Source organism: Drosophila teissieri, chromosome 3L (genome assembly GCF_016746235.2).
Source record: "Drosophila teissieri strain GT53w chromosome 3L, Prin_Dtei_1.1, whole genome shotgun sequence".
Taxonomy (NCBI): domain Eukaryota; kingdom Metazoa; phylum Arthropoda; class Insecta; order Diptera; family Drosophilidae; genus Drosophila; species Drosophila teissieri.
In genome coordinates, this window is record NC_053031.1 from 11,765,831 (window position 1) to 11,785,988 (window position 20,158).

Consider the following 20,158-nt stretch of genomic DNA (forward strand, 5'->3'; position numbering starts at 1 on the left):
TTACTGGGGTACTTTTCAGGTACCGTGCCCTTTGTTAGAATCCAGTTGAGTGGAATATTTTCACAAGCAGGTCAAGTAACGCAAATGCCTCGATTGAATGGCAAGGTTAGGGCAACCTGAAGTCATCCGGATGGTTAACCTTTTAAATTCCCATCGACACCGGAATGTGGCTGGCGTTTTGGTGTCTTGGCTTGGCGCCCAAATTGGTCGCTTCTCCAGCTCGCGACTGGATAGGAAAGTTCCGACCACTGGGCTCCAACTCGATTGGCAGCTACAAAAATAAAAACAAAGAAAAAACGGAAAATAACACAGAAGCACCAGAAACCCTCGACGAGGCTATAGGCTATAGGCTATATAAGTGGCGGTGTCGCCGCTTCCCTAACCGCAGTTGTGTGACCGCGTTCGGCGGGTGAGCTCGGTAGTCGGTAGTCGGAAAGTAAGACAGTGTTCCACTGTCATTGGGTTTCGGTCGGAGAAGCTAAAATAACTAGCTTAAATAACTTTCGAAAGCCACTAGATTTGTGTGCCCCAGTGCCGCGAATAGTAACAGTTCGTAAATTAGTCGCAACTGGTGACAGTGCCCAGTAATTCCCGATCCAGATAAGGGCAAGTGTGTTCCGGGAAAGTGTGTTTTGTGTGTGGTGTGTTGGGTGTGTTGGGTGGGTGTTAAAACAACCATGAGGAGGTGTCGCAACAACCCGATCGCAATCGTCATTGCCCCGATCTTGATTTGTGGTGAGCAACAATATACACTCTATGCTATAAGGTTTATATATGTACATACAGGTATACAAAGGTGTAACCCGATAATGGGCAACTGTTGACAAAAGTGCGTTAATCAAGATACGGGGATTGCAATTAAGCTCTTTGTGTGCTATCATCTCTTGCGGCAAAGTGTTGACTCAACTAAGTGCAGCAAATATTTAAACAATTGCCAGGACTTTGTTACACTTCAAGCAAATTAAAACGCTCTTATTTGATCCAACCCCCTTTTTAAGCGCAAGGTTTTTGTTTAATTGCGTCAACTTTACCTAAAGAGAAAACCTTGCCTTTTAACCTTTATTTAAATAAGTTTAGTACTATTTGGGCTTAAACTTTAAAGCCAAACAGAAAAAGCAATAATTGTAGAGAAAGGAATAAGAATTAGATAAACAATAATAATAAACAATATTTTCTTTCTAAATAGTGACTACCATATGTACATGACTACAATACAAACCATTTAAGTAGATCGCTGCGTACAAGTTATAAAAGTGATTGAAATGGTTAAAGAATCATTATCATTTCATAACAGCTCTATTACCTTGGTTATAAATCAATAAAAAAAATCCTAAGGAAATCAGAGAATTATGTTTTTACGATGTCACTATCTTTAGAGATCAGGAGTAGTCTCGAGTAGAATTTTGATAGTTATTTGTAGCTGCTTACGACTTGGTCACGTGACTGATCTTCAACCTTCCACCTGCCATACGGGTTTCTTGGGCATTCGTCACCAGTGTCCACGATGATCACCAGAATGAGACATGACCAGACCACATGATACCCGTCGTTAAGCAATCACAATGCTTAATAAAAGGGAATTTTTTTCGATTGGGTTTTTTAATTATCCTATTAAGATTCAATTTGCTTAACAACGCTGTGAGTTTAGTTGGGAACATCATACTAAACACGCTGCTAATAGAAATTATTTCGTAATTAACGTAAATTTGCCAAAAATTAGGCAACTTGTTAATGAGAGATAATTTGGTATAGGTGTTCTGCTAAATTTGCTATCATTTTCGTTGGCCCACAAATTGGCCAGTAATTCAGGTTTTTGTACGCAAAATGTAACAAATTACAGATTGTATTTACAATTGACTGCTGTGCCCTTTTCTATGCAAACTGAAATAAACTTTACACGCTTAATTGCCACCCGATTATTGCTAATTGAATGGGCAATTATAGTAAGGCTGTCTTGATTTAAGAACTGTCTGAACGGCTTGCCAATGAATAAAAAAAAGTGCGAAATGAATGGGACACACAATTCGCATATTTATAGCTTTCGCTGCGACCAAAATAGCTGATAGATTGCTTAAACAGGTATCACTGATTACACACCCACTCGATGTCACGAAATGTCACCGACATTATCATTTAATTAGCACCTGGCTAAGTCGATTAACTCTGTCTCTGTTTGTTTGCCCCCCTTGAAGAAGTTTATATCGTGTTTGACGCAGTTTCGCAGAGATGAATTTGCCATATAAATAAAATTTTATAATTTGTTTTTAGCTTCGCTGGTCTTGGCCCAAGATTTTGGCTACGAGGGCAGACATGGACCAGAGCACTGGAGCGAAGACTTCGCCCGCTGCAGTGGAAAGCACCAGAGTCCCATTAACATTGATCAGGTCAGCGCCGTGGAGAAGAAGTTTCCCACGCTGGAATTCTTCAACTTCAAGGTGGTGCCCGAGAACCTACAGATGACGAACAATGGTCACACGGTGCTGGTGAAGATGACATACAACGAGGACGAGATCCCCAGTGTGCGCGGCGGTCCGCTGGCGGAGAAGACTCCCTTGGGCTACCAGTTCGAGCAGTTCCACTTCCACTGGGGCGAGAACGACACTATTGGCAGCGAGGATCTGATCAATAATCGTGCCTATCCCGCCGAGCTGCACGTGGTATTGAGGAATCTGGAGTATCCGGACTTTGCCAGCGCCCTGGACAAGGATCATGGCATCGCCGTGATGGCCTTCTTCTTCCAGGTGCGAACTGAGTTTGTAGCTTAAAGAACTAGATCCTAACTTCATACATATTGCATTAGGTTGGCATCAAATCAACTGGTGGCTATGAGGGCTTCACCAACCTGCTCGCCCAGATCGATCGCAAAGGCAAGAGCGTAAACATGACCAACCCACTGCCACTGGGCGAGTACATCTCGCGGTCCGTGGATAGCTACTTTAGCTACACTGGTTCGCTGACCACTCCACCTTGCAGTGAGGAAGTCACCTGGATTGATTTCACCACGCCCATTGACATTACGGAGAAGCAGGTGAATATTTATTTAGAGGAAATCACCAAGTTACTAGTTACTAATGTGATATTTCATATTTTTTCGCAGTTGAACGCCTTTCGTCTGCTGACCGCCAACGATGATCATCTGAAGAACAATTTTCGACCCATCCAGCCACTGAACGATCGCACCTTGTACAAGAACTACATAGAGATTCCCATTCACAACATGGGCTCGATTCCACTCGTCGATGCGGAAAATGCCGCTGGCAAGTGGAGGTCCCAGGCCGCAGCAGTGCTGTTGCCCCTTGTTGTCCTCGTCGCATTGTCAAGGACCTTCGTTTTCAGGGGTTTTTAATTAGAGTTCTGCGGTGGTAAATCGAAGGTTAAATCGTTAAATGCCTAGCAAGCGCTTAGGCGTCCAATTAAGCGCTGTAATTTACATTTTCCGCTCTTGTTCGCCGTCGCTGTTTGTTGTTCAAACACGAGTCCCGGTAATTTCCGTCGGCAAGGACTCTCCTGCCATCAGGACATCCATGCACATTCACACACACACACATATACCCGTACATATAGATATATAGATATATATGTATATCAGGGCAAGCAAACAGCGGACGGTGGGCGAAATTATTAAAACCAAAATGGGCGGAGCTTCAGCTGGCACGGAACCCTTACTCATCAATTATGCAGCACCTCGCACAGCGACTGTCAACCGAATCGTACCCCGTATTCCGTATCCGTATCCTTACCCGTACCCGTTTCCGTATCCCCATCCGTCCAAAGTGCGAGGGGAACCCCCTGGATATCCTCGCCATTGCACATTGTGATTTTAAATGCTTGGCACAAGCAGAGCTTTTTATTCGTGTACCTTAGGCTTAAGTTTTGTAAACATTAACGCGTAATAAAATGTAATGTTTAAATCATTTATGCTTGCGTTTTGAATACTCAGCATCACATTAAAGCTCTGCTTTAATTAAGTGAGTTTTTTAGTGCTGGGCATTGTGGTATTCATTAGTTAATGGGTGTCTCATTAAAATATTTTGTATTTATACAAAAAGTCTATTAGTATTTAATATGTTTGTAAAGTGATTGATAAAACTAAATACTTACAACTGATGGCTGATAATTCAAGGACTTATAATACACTTATCAAATATACTAACAATTTACTTAAACATTCCTTTTAGCTATTAATTCCCAAATTTAAATTCTAATCTTTGCTTATACTTTATTTGAAAACGAAAGCTAAAACTAAATAAAGTATACTTTTCGGCAAGGTTTAGAATATAGTTCACTCTAAATAAATAATCACATAAATATTTTTAGATAAAGTCTTGCTTTCACAAACTTTCTTTACATCCCAAGTCTTCTTCGATTACATGTGTATTTGTTTTAATTGACGCATTTTTCATAATAATCATATCAGGCTGAGAGTCTTGTGCCGGCTGATGACCTATTGACCCCACCTGTCAACTGAAGACTAATGAATTATTGCAAGCATGTGCCGAAATCTATCAGCGGAATATCAACTTTTGTATTCAAGTCGAAGAGTTCGTCTGGCGAAAGTAGACATGATTTATTCACAATTACTGGAGGCCGTAGTAAGCACTGTGGGGCCTCCTTAAAGTGAACTACTGTATGGAGCATAAGATAATGGTAAAAGTCAGGATCTTGTAGGCAGCGCAGTCTATACTTTTTAAACGGATTGCTTGTCATTCGGGTCAATTAAATGCATAATAGCCTTGTCCTTTTGAACCGGCGAACTTTACGTATGATCCCTGCCTAATTATAGAATAATTTGTGGCTTTTTAATGAGCTTATCATTGTTGTTTGCGAATGTGATCGATCTGTGAAATTAGGTTTAAATTGAAAACAAGAGAGAACGCTTCGGACGAGTTTCTCGACTATCAGATACCTGTTACTCAGTTAGTGGGAGTTCATGGCATAATAATATATAGACTCGGCAAGTGTTTCTGATTAAGAATATGTAACATATATACCCTAAGAGGTGGGAAACTCTTTCATCTACTTGTTACAAACTGCTCAACGAATCGAGCATACCCTTTTACTATACGGTACGATAGTGAAGGTTATATAGTAACTAGGGAACAATGCAGTTCTATCTAGATGCGATGCAAAAATAGCAATACCATAAATAATATTTATTGACTTTCAACTCTCTCCGCCCGTGATGGCGTTCGCCGGCACGTTTTTACTCAATTGATGACAGCAGCATTGGCGAGAAATGAAAATATTATGAAACTTTTCCATTGCCGCCCAGCTTCCCCCACGTACAACATACATATTCTCAGCGAATTGAATCGCTCCCCTGATAGGTGATAAGGTTTATTGACAGCGATCGTTACAACCTGACCTTTGATGGTGACGAACGGCGATACTGCGCCTCGGGAAACTTGGAGGAACAAGCCCCTCCGGCCCAGACCTATATGGAACACCATCCCAATCCCCATCCCCATCCCCAACACCATCCCCCATCTAAGTTTAGCCGTGATCAGTCCGCCCCTTCGTGGGCAGTGTGAAATCTCATCTTGTAGTTCGCACTTGAGGCGTGTGTGAGCCCGGATCGGATCGAATAGAATCGGATGCGATGAGATGAGATGGGATCGCATCGACGTCATGTAGACGACTGATAACTTTTCTTTAGGCAATCCCCCCCTTGATGGCACATTAAGCTTCAGCTTGATGACTGTGTACCCAGATTGCGGGGACTTGTTGCTACTTTTAGACGTTCGAATGATCGCTGGATCTGGAACGTTGGCTTTTGGGCTATGGATTAGTCCGCCTTCCTGGCGGTTGTTCAAGGTTAGACCCAGATCTATGGGAGGAATTTTTTTGGGTGCTTAAGGCATGACTTTTGATCTAGTGGGGAAACGAGATTACTCGAACTTCAGGCAACTGCAAAAGTAATATTCAAATGCGTAACAGCTTCACAGAAAAGGGGGAAGGTAAACTATAGACTCTTTCCCAGTACATGAACACCAATCGAAACCATTCCGTATTATCAGAATCAGTTTTGGGGTTAATACGAGTTCTACTCCCTTGACTACAAGTTTTCACTAGAATATATAATAGTATTTATACATTATCTTTAAATTGCATAATTGATATTATAGTCAACACATCTAGCTAATTAGATTGGTGGATCCCTTGAACCAATAAGGCATTCTAAAGTTTCACTTTCCTTTAGGCATTTCATTAAACCTTATTTATAAGTTAAAAATGATAGGATATGAATCAGAAAGTCCTAAAAATGTGTCAATAAATTTAGAGAATATTCTTATCATTTAAAGCAATACATTCAAGAGTCCTCGTGCAACGACCTTTACAATCAGTCTCGTAACTCAATGCCGTGGCCTTGCACTTGATGCAGATGTACATAGGATGTGGAGCAGATTCATTGTGGTACTTTTCAGTAGGCACCCCTTCGATGTTATCAGTCAAGTGCAGCTTCCAGTTTTATAAAATAACGGAGCAAGAATGTAATGCAGTACGAGATAAGTTGGTTCGTGGGCGTTCCAGGCTCCTGATAAGGGGTAATAAAAGCAAGTGTTATATGGTAGTTAGATCATTTGAGCCCGGTTTCCGACGTAATATTGATAATGATTGGGTGAGGCCGCACGGGAAGCGGCGCAGGCGACTCTCGTGTTTTGAAAAATAAGAAACATACTATAAATCATTTTCGAGTACACTTAGAATAGAAGAGAGTGTACTATATGGGATGCGATTGTGAATTTCCGATGGTCGGCGGACTATAAAAATCGGAGCTCTCCGCGTCCAGCGATTCAAAAGTGTTTCGTTCGCTCAAGTGCGCGGTTACTACCCAAAAATATTTTCTCAAGTTCTTTTTTTTATATTTACTATTCAAATAAAATCTTCAAAATGAGAATCCTTGCGGAGGTAATGAAATTTGGCATCAATAAGCGTTTTGCAGTCGCTCATTCGTTTGTGTATTTCATCCATAGCACCATGTCCAACTCTTGGATCCTTCGGAGCTGATGCGTCCTGAGCCCACATTTGCGGACAAGAACCCCTCCAAATTCCGGGACTACAGTGTGGACACCACCGATCCCCTGAAGGAACGTGTGCGCCAGACTTACCGACAGATGCATCTGAACCAGACTGTGGATTTCGTCAAGGGTGAGTGAAACACTTTTTAATCTAACGTAAAGATTATTAGTAAAGAAGTGCACAAATACAATAAAAACGTATATTTTTAAATTGATCAGATTAGCTTAGAACTAAATGGGTTGTAAACAATGGAAGCTATTTAATAAATGTAATTTTCCTATTACTAAGACGATCCATCTTATTATTAGGCCGTCGCGAGCACTGGCTGAAGTTCAACACGATTAAGATGACTGTGCGCGAAGCTCTGGAGAAGCTGAACGATCTGGTGGACGAATCGGATCCCGACCTGGATCTGCCCAACATCATCCACGCCTTCCAGGCTGCCGAGCGGGCACGCGCCGAGTTTCCGGAGCACGATTGGCTGCACCTCACGGCGCTCATCCACGATCTGGGCAAGATCATGGCCTTCTACGGCGAACCGCAGTGGGCGGTGGTGGGCGACACCTTCGCCGTGGGCTGCCGTTGGGGCGATAGCATTGTTTACCGGGAGGAGAGCTTCGAGGGCAATCCCGATGGGGATAATCCCGCCTACAACACCGATCTGGGCATCTATCAGCCCAACTGCGGCGTGGACAACCTGCTGATGTCCTGGGGTCACGATGAGTACATGTATTCCGTGCTGAAGCACAACAAGACCAAGCTGCCCCATGTGGCCTGCAACATCATTCGGTTCCATTCGTTTTATCCCTGGCACAATGGCGGCGACTACAAGCACCTGGAGGCGCCCCAGGATGCGGAGACCAAGAAGTGGGTGCTGATCTTCAAGTGAGTTCATTTAAAAACCTATCTGTATTTCAAGTTACATAATCATTCCTCCTTGCAGTCGCTATGATTTGTATACTAAGAGCGAGGTGGTTCCGGATATTGAAGCCTTGTGGCCCTATTACCAGACCTTGATCGACAAATACTTACCCGGTGTCCTGGAATTCTAAGCGTACTTACAAGTAGCCTTTAGCTCTCTAAATGGTTATATCTTATATATAAGACAACATTTATACCTGTAATATAATATAATGTGTATGCGCCATATATATCCCTATATCTACCCAAGTAATGTGAAACACAAAACTCTTTTCTTGATGGGTTCAAATTTGGTTGGGAAATGATTGATGGGTATAGTATTGACTGGATTAACTTGACTAGCGATTCTGATCAATTTATACACTTTATTCGGCTTAATAACGGATTGCATACTTTTTGGCCTGGAACTTATTGAAATCCTCAGAACTGAAATTAGAAGCTTTAGTACTTAGAATTTTACAGTGCGTATTATCGTTGCTGAAGTGTATTCCTAATATGGTATAATTCTCATTCGGAAACTTACTTTTGAAGGAACTCACCTTTGAAAACAACACATGTTCAAAAAGAGTATAATTTCTGGGAGTATTTGGTTTATGTAAAGTGTTTATAACATTTTAAAAAGTTGCCGATGAAAACCTTTCATCTTTAATCGTACTAATCAAAAATTCTTTTTCGTCTATTAAACAGTTTCGTTTAAAGTGCATTATCAAGTCCATCTGTATAAACATCAAATCAAAAATATTGCATGCATACACAATGTGTATTACACATAAAGTAATTAATCAAGTTGACGTGAAGCGATTGTGTAATCCCACCTGAGGTGGGATTGGCAATTGCTTGGGATGCATGTCTTAAAAAGAGATTAGGCTCAGTCAAATATATTAGGCGTAATGTAACAAACCTAATTTGTATACGGATATCGTAGTGTAATAATTTTATTTCGAACACGCCTATCAAGTGGATTGATGTTTGGATGTCCACACAAGAGTTACTCCCATTTCCAAGCCGGGCATTGGAAAGCTAATCTCATGGCGTGCCCAGATCTCAATTGAGACTGGTTGTTCAGGTGGCCGGGTGGCTGGATGGCTGGATGGCGATAAGCCGATCGACGGAATAAAAGGGGCCGCGGTTCCCACATCTCAAGATAGTTGCGGTCTGAATTCGCCGGAGTGCGGAGCAACATGAACTACGTGGGACGACTTATCATTGTGCTGAGCTGCCTTTGGCTCAGTGCGATCGCGACTAATCCGGATGACCCCCTGTTGGTGCAGCTGCCGCAGGGCAAACTACGTGGTCGCGATAATGGAAACTACTACAGCTACGAATCGATTCCGTACGCCGAACCGCCCCTTGGCGATCTGCGATTGGAGGCTCCGGAGCCGTACAAACAGACGTGGTTGGATATCTTCGATGCCACCAAAGCGCCGGTCCACTGCCTGCAGTGGGATCAGTTCACGAAAGCGGATGACAAACTGGTAGGAGCGGAGGATTGCCTGACCGTCAGCGTGTACAAGCCGAAGAACAGCAGCAGGAACAGCTTTCCGGTGGTGGCCCACATTCATGGAGGAGCCTTTATGTTCGGTGCAGCAGCGTTGAATGGACACGAGAACGTGATGCGTGAGGGCAAATTCATACTGGTGAAGATAAGCTATCGCCTGGGGCCATTGGGTTTCGCGAGCACCGGCGATACGGACCTGCCCGGAAACTACGGACTGAAAGATCAACGGCTGGCTCTCAAATGGATTAGGCAGAATATAGCCAGCTTTGGCGGAGAACCGGAGAATGTGCTGTTGATTGGTCACTCCGCTGGCGGAGCTTCGGTCCATCTGCAGATGCTTCGTGAGGATTTCGGCCAGCTGGCCAAGGCGGCGATCTCGTTTAGCGGCAATGCTCTGGATCCATGGGTTGTCCAGGAGGGCGCACGAGGACGAGCCTTTGAACTGGGTCGCATTGTGGGATGCGGATTGGCTGCGGACTCGGCCAGCCTGAAGAAATGCCTAAAGACCAAGCCAGCCAGTGATTTAGTCACCGCCGTCCGTAACTTCCTGATATTTTCCTATGTGCCCTTTGCTCCATTTAGTCCTGTGGTGGAGCCATCGGATGCTCCAGAAGCCTTTCTCACCCAGGAACCCAGTGATGTTATCAAGAGCGGAAAGTTCGGACATGTTCCCTGGGCTGTTACCTATGTCACAGAGGATGGTGGCTACAATGCCGCCTTACTGATGGGGAATTGGGACCAATATGGTAAATCAGGGTTAATCATCAAGGATCTGAACGATCGCTGGTTCGACTGGGCACCATATCTGCTGTTCTACCGGGACTCGAAGAAGACCATCAAGGACATGGACGATTACTCACGCCAACTTAGGCAGCAATATGTGGGCAATCGGAAATTTGGCCTCGAAAGCTATTGGGATTTGCAGCAGATGTTCACGGATATTCTCTTCAAGAACAGCACGCAGGACGCATTGGATCTACATCGCAAATATGGCAAAAGTCCTGCCTACGCTTTTGTCTATGACAATCCAGCAGACTTAGGAATCGCACAAGACCTTTCCGACATAGATATAGGTTTTGGTAAGAAAATGCGCACTTATAAATCAACGTAACTAAACAAACATATCTTTTATAGGAACTGTGCATGGTGACGACTACTTCTTGATATTTGAAAATTCCGTAAGAGAGGCGGAACTGCGTCCGGATGAGAAGATAATTTCGAGAAATTTCATCAATATGCTGTCCGATTTTGCTGTGAGTGATCAGGGTGTTTTAAAATATGGCGAATGCGTTTTCAAAGATAATGTAGGCAGTGAGAAATTCGAGTTACTATCTATCCATAAGGCTGGGTGCGAGAATAAGCAATATGTTGAATTTCCGTAAGTTACTTGAATAAAATGAAATATTATTCGTTCTGTGTAATTTTCGATTATTTGCTAATTCCTAACTGGATGGCAATGACTTGTATACAAAACGCGTTTGTATCATTATTGTTGTTGTTTTTGGTAGGCTCGTTATTAACAGCTATAAAGAACGATCAACGATTATTTGGCATCAGTTTGTTCAGAACTTTGTGGAGTTTCAGATCATGTATATTCTCAAACGGTTGTTGTGCTTGACTTTGCTGTGGATAGCAGCCTCAGGATCTGAAGATGTCCTACAGACGGATCCATTGGTTGTTGAGATCCCCAATGGAAAACTTCGTGGCAAAGATAATGGCCAGTACTACAGCTACGAATCGATTCCCTATGCCGAGCCTCCAACTGGGGCACTCCGTTTTGAGGCACCTCAGCCGTATAGTCATCGTTGGACTGACGTTTTCAATGCCACTCAGTCTCCAGTCGCCTGCTTACAGTGGAACCAGTTTAGAAACGAAAACAACAAGCTGATGGGTAACGAGGATTGCTTAACGCTGAGCATCTACAAGCCAAAGACACCCAGTCGGAGCAGCTTTCCTGTCGTGGTCCTCCTGCATGGAGGTGCTTTCATGTTTGGTAGTGTTAACATATATGGACACGAATACATTATGCGCGAGGGACAATTGCTGCTGGTAAAAATAAGCTATCGTGTGGGACCATTAGGCTTTGCAAGCACCGGTGATAGGGACTTGCCGGGAAACTATGGACTAAAGGATCAACGACTGGCTCTACAATGGATCAAGAAGAACATTGCCCACTTTGGCGGCATGCCGGATAAAATTGTGGTCATTGGTCACTCGGCAGGCGGTGCTTCGGCTCATTTACAGCTCCTGCATGAGGATTTCAGACAGCTGGCCAAAGGAGCCATTTCGGTGAGCGGCAATGCCCTGGATCCTTGGGTCATTCAGCAGGGTGGACGACGACGTGCATTTGAGCTGGGTCGGATAGTCGGTTGTGGGCAGACAAATGTCTCTGCGGAACTTAAGGACTGCTTAAAGTCTAAGCCGGCTAGTGAAATAGTCTCTGCTGTTCGAAGCTTCCTTGTGTTTTCCTACGTGCCCTTCAGTGCTTTTGGACCTGTTGTGGAGCCGGCAGATGCCCCAGATGCGTTTCTTATCCAGGATCCAAGAGAAGTGATTAGGAGCGGAAAGTTAGCCCAAGTCCCTTGGGCTGTGACATACACCACTGAGGATGGCGGTTACAACGCTGCTCAGCTGTTGGAAAGAAACAAAACAACCGGTGATAGTTGGATTGACCTACTCAATGATCGATGGTTTGAATGGGCTCCATACTTGCTTTTCTACCGGGACGCCAAGAAAACCATTAAGGACATGGATGATCTTTCATTTGAGCTCAGGAGGCGGTATCTAGGAGATCAACGTTTTAGTGTGGAAAGTTATCGGGATCTGCAGCGAATGTTTACCGATGTTCTTTTCAAGAATAGTGTGCCAAACGCATTAGATCTTCATCGAAAGTATGGCATCAGTCCGGTTTATTCTTTTGTCTACGATAATCCTACCGATTCCGGAGTGGGTCAACTGCTTTCCAATCGCACTGACGTCAATTTTGGTGCGCATATACATGTATTTAGAATATTGAATTCTCTAGCTTTCTTGTTTTTTAAGGTACTGTCCATGGAGACGACTTTTTCTTGATTTTTAATTCACCTGCATACCGAACCGGCATTCGTCTGGATGAAGAAGTTATTTCAAAAAAGTTTATAAAGATGCTGGAGGATTTCGCTCTGAGTGATGGGGGAACATTAACATTTGGAGACTGTAATTTCCGAAATAATGTGAACAGCACGGAATACCAAGTGCTGCGAATTTCGCGAAACGCTTGTGAGAACGAGCAATATTCCGAGTTTCCCTAAAAAATCTTTTCTTTTATCCACGCAAGGAATATGAACAGTGTAATAATGTAATTAAAGAACAAATTTATTAAACCTTCATGCCGCCTCAATTGTCAGGGGTTCCTCAATCAGTTCGTCATCTTCCTCCGGTTCGTTTTCTTCACCCTGTACATTGCCATACAGATCAATCTTGCTGTCGAGAAAGCGGAAATCCTTAAGGATGTGCAACTTGTTGCTGAAACCGGCAATGGACATTAATTTGATGGGCGATGTTTGCCAAACAGCAGAGTAGCAGGCAGTGTGCTCAACGGGAATATTGGCTTGCAGTACTCCATTTAGAGTGTAGGACTGCACATGATTGTGCTCTCCACCGATTAAGACACAGTCGTCAATAAATTCACAGAGATGCACGCGTCCGGGAAAGTCAAAGACACGTGTGCACTCCAGAGAACGCAGGTGGAAAATGGATGCTTTGGGGCCACCACCGCAGAGCAGCCAATCCTCGTTGACAGCCACTGCTCCAATCCATTTGCCCCAATCCGGCCGCAACAGATTTGGGTTCTTGTAAGGCTCCAGCATAGCAGTGTGCTCCTGCTGCTTGGTGCTCCACACCCGCACAGTGCCGTCCTCGGCGCCAGAGAAGATCTGTCCTTTGCTATTGCCCACCACACTGTGCACGTAGTCCGTGTGTCCCCGAAACTCGCGCTGAATGCGTCCATCCTCCAAACTCACTTGTAGGATCACCCCGTCACCGCAGCCAGCGAAGAGGATGCTGTTTTCCGAGTCCAGCCACATGGAGTTCACATCCGGCACCTCGACGGCATCCACTTGCATTGGTATCTTTACCTCCCAGGAGCGTTTGGTGGCCAGGGACTCCTCCTCCTCGTTCCATTTCAATCCGTAAATAAGACCCACTGCACCCACTATCAAGAAATCGCGATGGAAGACCAGGTAATTGATATCCACATTGCTGCCCTGTGGGAAGATCTTCAGTTTGCCAGGTGGCTCCTCGGAACCCTTGTCCAGTTCATTTATTCTTTAAAATATAAATATGTAAAATAATATGGGAAATTGCGCCAAATCAAGGATTCTCACCTGAGAACGAAAATATCGCCAAATAGATTGCCCGCAAATAGGTACTGATGGGAGGTGGATATAGCCTGTGCCAGGACATTGTTGTAAGCACGTTTCAGATCCTTTTGTTTCATATTTTCAGCAATTTTAATCTTTTAACCAAATTGTATTGCTTTGTTTACGCCGGCTTCCTAGAGTGACCGTTCTTGAGCAATATACCAAAAATATTATACTCTTTTTGAAAAATATACCTAAAAGTGCGTAAGCATATCACGTAGCATTCGTATAACGTTCAATTTACGTTAAACCGTTAGCCAACGTAACGTTGATTTTGAATATACGAAAGAACCTGTTTTCAGTCATTCGAAATGCGTTCGATTTTGAGGAAATACAACCAATTGTAATTGTAATTATCCGAACCAAATCGTTCGCCGGTGATTGCAATTTGATTTCCGTATGAAAAATATCATTCCCCATATGTCTGCCTCAAGTTATCGTTTGTCACAAGTAAGGGAGCTTACCGAAAATGCTTATTTACGATTAATCTCATTAATTGCAAGCTGGACAGCCTTATGCGGCCTAAAATCGGAATTTCTGCTTTAATCACACATAAAGTTCGATGGCATTACGCTAATTAAATATTTTTTTGTGCATTGTCACAGTGAGCGCAGATCTTTAAGAAAGTCTGAGACCTTTCATACAGGCGAAATACTAGTTGACTAATCGCCCAAAAATATGAATTTGTAAACCCACCATGACGTTCAATATTGACTTAATAAATTGGATTGGAGTGAATCATCAGAAGATGGAAAAGTCTTCAAAATGACGTCAATTTTGAAGAGATCTTTAAAGCTGGAGAGCGTGCTCGTACCCATGTTTGCCTATAAACAAATGCTGATTGCCCACTTATGATTGGAAAACAATAATAGGCAGCTTCAAATTAAATGGCTATCAACATCAGGTTTCCGTTGTTTACCAATCAAACATAACATAATTTACCTGAGCTTTTATTTACCATATAAATTCTACGATGCTATGGGTTCAGCCAAAAATTCCATGTCGATGATTAGAAAATACAATAAATACAATGCTCTGTCTTCTAGATTAGGATTGACCTAGTCGATACTATGTTATACTATTAAAATGAAATTGAACATTTAATTAAATACACTTTCCTATTAAACATTAAGATTAATACAGAAGTCACGTATTAACTTAATAAAAATTCTAATGTGTGTTGTTGATACACATTTTTCAGCCTGTTGTTCTCGGCCGTTCTAATCGTTCTAATTTATATGCAAATACCTATGGCTTATTAACGTCGAGACAGTCGATTTAAAATTAATTATTTTGGCGCCACAAAGCTGTTCGAGTTGTCGCAGCATAATTCACATAATAGACACGGCCCCAAAAAAAAAACATCAAAAATTCCCCGATTCCCATTAAAGCCCAGAATTTAAGAACTTCACGTTGGGCGTTCGAAATGCGGTTTTCCGGCTTAATCAATTCCTTATCTGTGGCCAAAACATATCAAGTTTGTTGGGCGACTGTAGCTGCGCTTCATTTGGCAGCATATTAATGGCATGCAAATTTAATTTGACAACTTGACGTATTATGCCAACTCCAAACGAGACTCAAAGACCATTTGTTTTTTGACTTAGGTTTTTATTGCACCATTCGGATTGGCATTTCGCACGTGTTTTCTGGGAATTCCAGTGCGGTCGGATATAGATAGATACACCAATAGATGGATATTTTACAGTCTGGATTACTGGCGCCAAAAAGTTTCTTTCAATTTGAGTAACGGCTATCGAGCGATCAAACGATCAAACGATCATCTTTCTTTCTTTTTTCTCCCGACTAATGATAAATGCTTTTGATGAATTTTAGCGAATTTTTTGTTGTTGTCTGCTACACAGCTCGGCGTCATGGGAGCTTGTTTTTGTGGCCCAGTATTTGGGCATTTTTGGGAAATCCCCAAGAGCCATAAATTTCTTCTAAGCGGCTCTTTCTTCTTTCTTGCCATCTTATTTTTGTTTGCCATGTCGCGGGGTGTTCTCTTCACCACGCTTCTCCAAATTAAATTCGGTCCAACCGGATACAAGTTTGGCCAAAACTCTCTGGACCTGGTCCCAAAAGATCGGTAGCCCTCCGGGGATGGAGATGGAAATGGAATCGACGGGGGAGTGGAACTTTTACTGCCTGGCGAAAAGTGGTATGGCGACTACTGGTTCTACGCCGTTGCATATTAAAAGCTCATTCGGCGTGGGGTTTATACACATTAATTATTTTTTGAAAACGAAACAAATGGTGTTAGCTGACGTCAACGGCCGATTTGATGTGCCCATTTCGATACGGCAGCCAAGAATATTGGTCAATGCACTCTACATACATGCGTCCAATTAGAGTGACACCAGCTCGATCCAAAACTCGGCTTTCTACCTATGATATCTCCCCGAATCTCCGAATCGGAATTCCGTCAAGGTCAGCTACTTTCTCGGGCAAGGTAAGCAACATTTGTGGCGCCAGCGATGAAAGCCGCTGAACTTTTTGTTAAAAACAACACCTCTTTCTTTATACACAAAACACATTTGCTTTTCGGTGTTCCCGGTCCCTAATTTGCATCAATTTACAACTCGGATTCCCGGTCGCGTAATTTTAATTTTAATTCTGCAATAAATCTCGCCGGTTCTTGGGAGTAATTTATGCAAAGCATTTGAAGAAAAATGAAATATGCATTCGATCGTCGGGTGGCACTAAAAACTCAAATTGGCCCCAAAAAGCCAGAAAGTAAAGTTTTATTCGCAACCTGTTCTATAAACTTTGACGATGTGCTGAAAACTAATTGGTGGATTAGCCTGTCCATCAATAAAAGACACCTCCCAGAACGGGAAGCTTTACTTATAAACTTATATGTCCTACACGTGCTGTTCTTAGCCTTTTTCTTTTTTGAGGGGACGATCCGAATCAAAATCAAGGAATATAATGCCTCAAGTAGCAAGTGTTTCACACCTTCTTGTCCAATTAATTTTATTAGTGTTTGCATATTTATAAACTTGAACTTGCCAATGAGTAATGCAAACATTACTGAGAGAGTGCTTCAAAATCCCCCGACTTTAGAATGCTCTATAGAGTAATAAATTCATTCTATTACTTTGGATTAACAACTCATTGACGTACTACATTCCGTTAAAAGAAAAAAAAACAAAGCCATTTGCTGGTTGTTTTTACAATTCGGCTGCTAATCAAGTAAATAAAATTAAGGCGATCGCTAATCTCCGGTGTTTTCATTAACAGCCACAAAAACCACTGGCGCCAAGCAAATTAACTCCCATTTCAAATATTTGTTTCCATTGGGATTTACGCAGATTCTGCGCAGCTCCCAAAGAAAACAGGAAAATGCTAAGAAAACCTTAGAACAATAAATTTGATTGAGTCAGCATTGTTGTGATTTTGATCTGGAGCGTAATCTACATATTAATATTGTTTATACTAAAGAATCGACAAACTTGATTCATCGCCGTTCTCCCGAAATTTGGCCAAATAGCGTCGCTTCTAAATTAGCAACAATTTTTGGACTTTGAGGCGTAAATGAATAACTTATTTGAGACGAACTCTTATGGCGCCACTGAATCAGAAAATAAATATTTCGGAGTACCCCGTTGTTTACGGATCACGAAAATGCCAATGGAGATGGGAGCTGGAGATGCGCAAAAGCAACTTTCATAAACCCACAAAAAATTCCATCTTTCCAGTTGAATGAAGCATTTTCAGCTGTGTTTCTGAATTGCCAACAGCCAAGAGGAAAACGCAAAACGAGTCTTTCAGTGAGAATTCCATTATAGTTTATACATAATTAAATTCGTATTTGTCACCCCAGAATCTACATCCATTCAACCCACCCAACCCAAAAGGTGGTACCTGTTCTATTCTCTGCCAACTTGGCTTTTAACTCGATTTTCTCTCGCCCAAAAATTATGAAATTCGAGGAAACCGCTCCGAGGTGCTGAAATAATTCATACATAATGGACGTAATCGGATATTTCGGGATAGACGCAATCTAAATAACCCAATTCCATTTCCGTTTCCCATCTAAAATTTGAACTTTGCTCCAGCTAGGCGCGCCAAATGAAAATCTGAGATTCGGAGACGCCAGCCAGCGTTATAAACGAGATTTTACGACCAGCTCGCTGTCATAACAACAGGCTACTGGAGAAGCATCCGCCGATCTGATCTGATCCGTCCAGTTCGGAGCGGAGCGGCGGAGATAGCCGGCGAAATATGTATTTTTTCGCTGAGCGCGAGCGACGAGGTATAAAATATCACGGCTCCATCAGAATGGATTTAGATTGAAGCGAACATTCAAAGCGCGCAGAACCCAGAGAAAAAACGCTGAAATAAAAACCCAGTTATAAAAACCCGAAAAGACGAAATTTCAAGACAAATTCAGTGAGAACACAAGTGCAGTATACGATACCAGAACAAAAAATAAAATGATGCACAACAGCATAGCCCACCTGCTGGGATTGGGAATGATCATCATACTACTGATGTGGAAGCCCACACCCACGGAAAGCTACGCCGTGGGACAGTCGAAGTACGGCAGGATCGAGAAGTTCCCCTACCAGGTGATGCTCATCGGCAAGCAGCTGTGGCGCAAACGCATTCTGTGTGGCGGCACTCTGCTGGACAGACGTTGGATCCTAACAGCTGGCCACTGCACCATGGGCGTGACCCACTACGATGTGTACCTGGGCACCAAGAGTGTGGAGGATGTGGAGCAGTCGGGCGGACTGGTGTTGCGTTCCAATAAGTTCATCGTCCACGAGCGTTTCAATCCGGAGACGGCGGCCAATGACATTGCCTTGGTCAAGCTGCCGCAGGATGTGGAGTTCACGTCGAGGATTCAGCCCGCCTCGCTGCCAAGCAGATATCGACATGACCAGTTCGCGGGCATGAGCGTGGTGGCCAGTGGATGGGGCGCCATGGTGGAGATGACCAACTCGGACCTGATGCAGTACACCGAGCTGAAGGTGATCTCGAATGCGGAGTGCGCCCAGGAGTACGATGTGGTCACGGCGGGCGTGATCTGTGCCAAGGGCCTGAAGGATGAGACGGTGTGCACTGGTGACTCTGGCGGTCCGCTCGTACTGAAGGACACTCAGTTGGTGGTGGGCATAACCAGCTTCGGACCCGCCGACGGATGCGAAACCAACATTCCCGGAGGATTCACCCGCGTGACGCACTACCTGGACTGGATCGAGAGCAAGATCGGTGGCCATAGCCCGGCACATCAGCAGTACCAGCGACCCCAACAGCAACAGCAACATCACTATCCTCATCCCCATCCACATTCCCATCAGTACAGTGATAACAATCTCATTTAGGATGTCTCCCTGGGGATCATCCCACCACTGACTGAATCTTTATAGCTTTATGTTTTTTAAAGAAATTCTCCCATCTTGTGATATCGATAGCTCCCATTGAAAGCTGTACATTGTTTATAGCTTTAACTATTTAAACATCTATATTTATTTTAGTCGTAAGAGTGATAGCGGATAGCGCAGATGCAAATCAAGCCGCAAACAAAAAGAGAAAAAAGAGAGCAACAAATGTTGCAAAATATAAAGAAATTGTATATGAAAAAAATAAAAACAAAAATCAAACACAAATGAAACCTGATTCGGCTTTTCTATCTGTTTAGTCATGCTGATTTTTGGTGGAATTGGAATTCCCGCATTTGGGAGGGATCTGAGATGAGATCTCGGCCGATAAAGGTGATCATTTCTGAGCGCTTAACTGTTTCGTTTTCTATCCTCATCTACATGGTTAGCTTGGGGTTTTCTGAGCCCCTTCCTCCAAAAAGAGATCTTTACATAATTTACGATCCGCACAATTATTGAGCATCTACCGAAAACCAAACCCACTTTACATAATATTTCGCTGTTGACTTTACACTCGACTTGGTCTTCAAGGACTTGAACCCACTCCAGTTGGATGAGGAGCTCCAGACGATGACGTCTGGTATTTAGTTCCGTGATGGATGGACGATTCTATTACTACCAGTTTCGAGAGTGGAGAGGAGCTGTCCGACATTAACAAGATTTTCATTTGTTCGAATTGTGTCAGTTCTATTTTGCGTTCCAACCGAAGTTCGTGACGCACTCTTTCGGTGGAAGAAGACTTCTTTCGATGGCGGATTTATCACAAATTGATATCATCTTATGGCCCGAAATACTTCTGATTTAACTGGGCTCGGAAACAAATCCCCCAACGGATTTCAACGGCTCTTGAGGCAGTTGATCAATTAATCCGAAGACTCGCTCTGATTTAAATTTGCTAGCAAAGCCATATAATTTATTATGACTCGAGCAGT

General features: G+C 43.1%; 6 protein-coding genes across 6 annotated transcripts; 5 read left to right on the forward strand and 1 right to left on the reverse strand.

Moving 5' to 3' along the window:
• The first annotated feature begins 371 nt into the window (after positions 1-371).
• Positions 372-3,916, forward strand: LOC122616389 (carbonic anhydrase 2). Its single transcript, XM_043791829.1, has 4 exons — positions 372-735; positions 2,269-2,741; positions 2,801-3,028; positions 3,098-3,916. The coding sequence occupies exons 1-4, from the start codon at positions 678-680 to the stop codon at positions 3,344-3,346; spliced, it is 1,008 nt and encodes a 335-aa protein (XP_043647764.1). The 5' UTR covers positions 372-677; the 3' UTR covers positions 3,347-3,916.
• A 2,838-nt stretch (positions 3,917-6,754) lies between these two features.
• On the forward strand, positions 6,755-8,194 carry LOC122616908 (inositol oxygenase). Its single transcript, XM_043792498.1, has 4 exons — positions 6,755-6,909; positions 6,975-7,149; positions 7,329-7,905; positions 7,964-8,194. Exons 1-4 carry the CDS (start codon positions 6,892-6,894, stop codon positions 8,070-8,072), a joined length of 879 nt encoding a protein of 292 aa, XP_043648433.1. The 5' UTR covers positions 6,755-6,891; the 3' UTR covers positions 8,073-8,194.
• An 888-nt stretch (positions 8,195-9,082) lies between these two features.
• Positions 9,083-10,860, forward strand: LOC122618398 (esterase 6). Its single transcript, XM_043794812.1, has 2 exons — positions 9,083-10,518; positions 10,574-10,860. Exons 1-2 carry the CDS (start codon positions 9,123-9,125, stop codon positions 10,819-10,821), a joined length of 1,644 nt encoding a protein of 547 aa, XP_043650747.1. The 5' UTR covers positions 9,083-9,122; the 3' UTR covers positions 10,822-10,860.
• LOC122618397 (esterase P) lies at positions 10,837-12,784 on the forward strand. Its single transcript, XM_043794811.1, has 2 exons — positions 10,837-12,425; positions 12,482-12,784. Exons 1-2 carry the CDS (start codon positions 11,027-11,029, stop codon positions 12,727-12,729), a joined length of 1,647 nt encoding a protein of 548 aa, XP_043650746.1. The 5' UTR covers positions 10,837-11,026; the 3' UTR covers positions 12,730-12,784.
• On the reverse strand, positions 12,773-13,991 carry LOC122618399 (THO complex subunit 6). The gene is made up of 2 exons (XM_043794813.1): positions 13,804-13,991; positions 12,773-13,744 (listed from the first exon to the last, which is right to left on the reverse strand). The coding sequence occupies exons 1-2, from the start codon at positions 13,914-13,916 to the stop codon at positions 12,805-12,807; spliced, it is 1,053 nt and encodes a 350-aa protein (XP_043650748.1). The 5' UTR covers positions 13,917-13,991; the 3' UTR covers positions 12,773-12,804.
• A 4,152-nt stretch (positions 13,992-18,143) lies between these two features.
• Positions 18,144-19,404, forward strand: LOC122617011 (collagenase). The gene has a single exon (XM_043792645.1). The coding sequence runs from the start codon at positions 18,276-18,278 to the stop codon at positions 19,167-19,169; it is 894 nt and encodes a 297-aa protein (XP_043648580.1). The 5' UTR covers positions 18,144-18,275; the 3' UTR covers positions 19,170-19,404.
• The last annotated feature ends 754 nt before the right edge of the window (positions 19,405-20,158 follow it).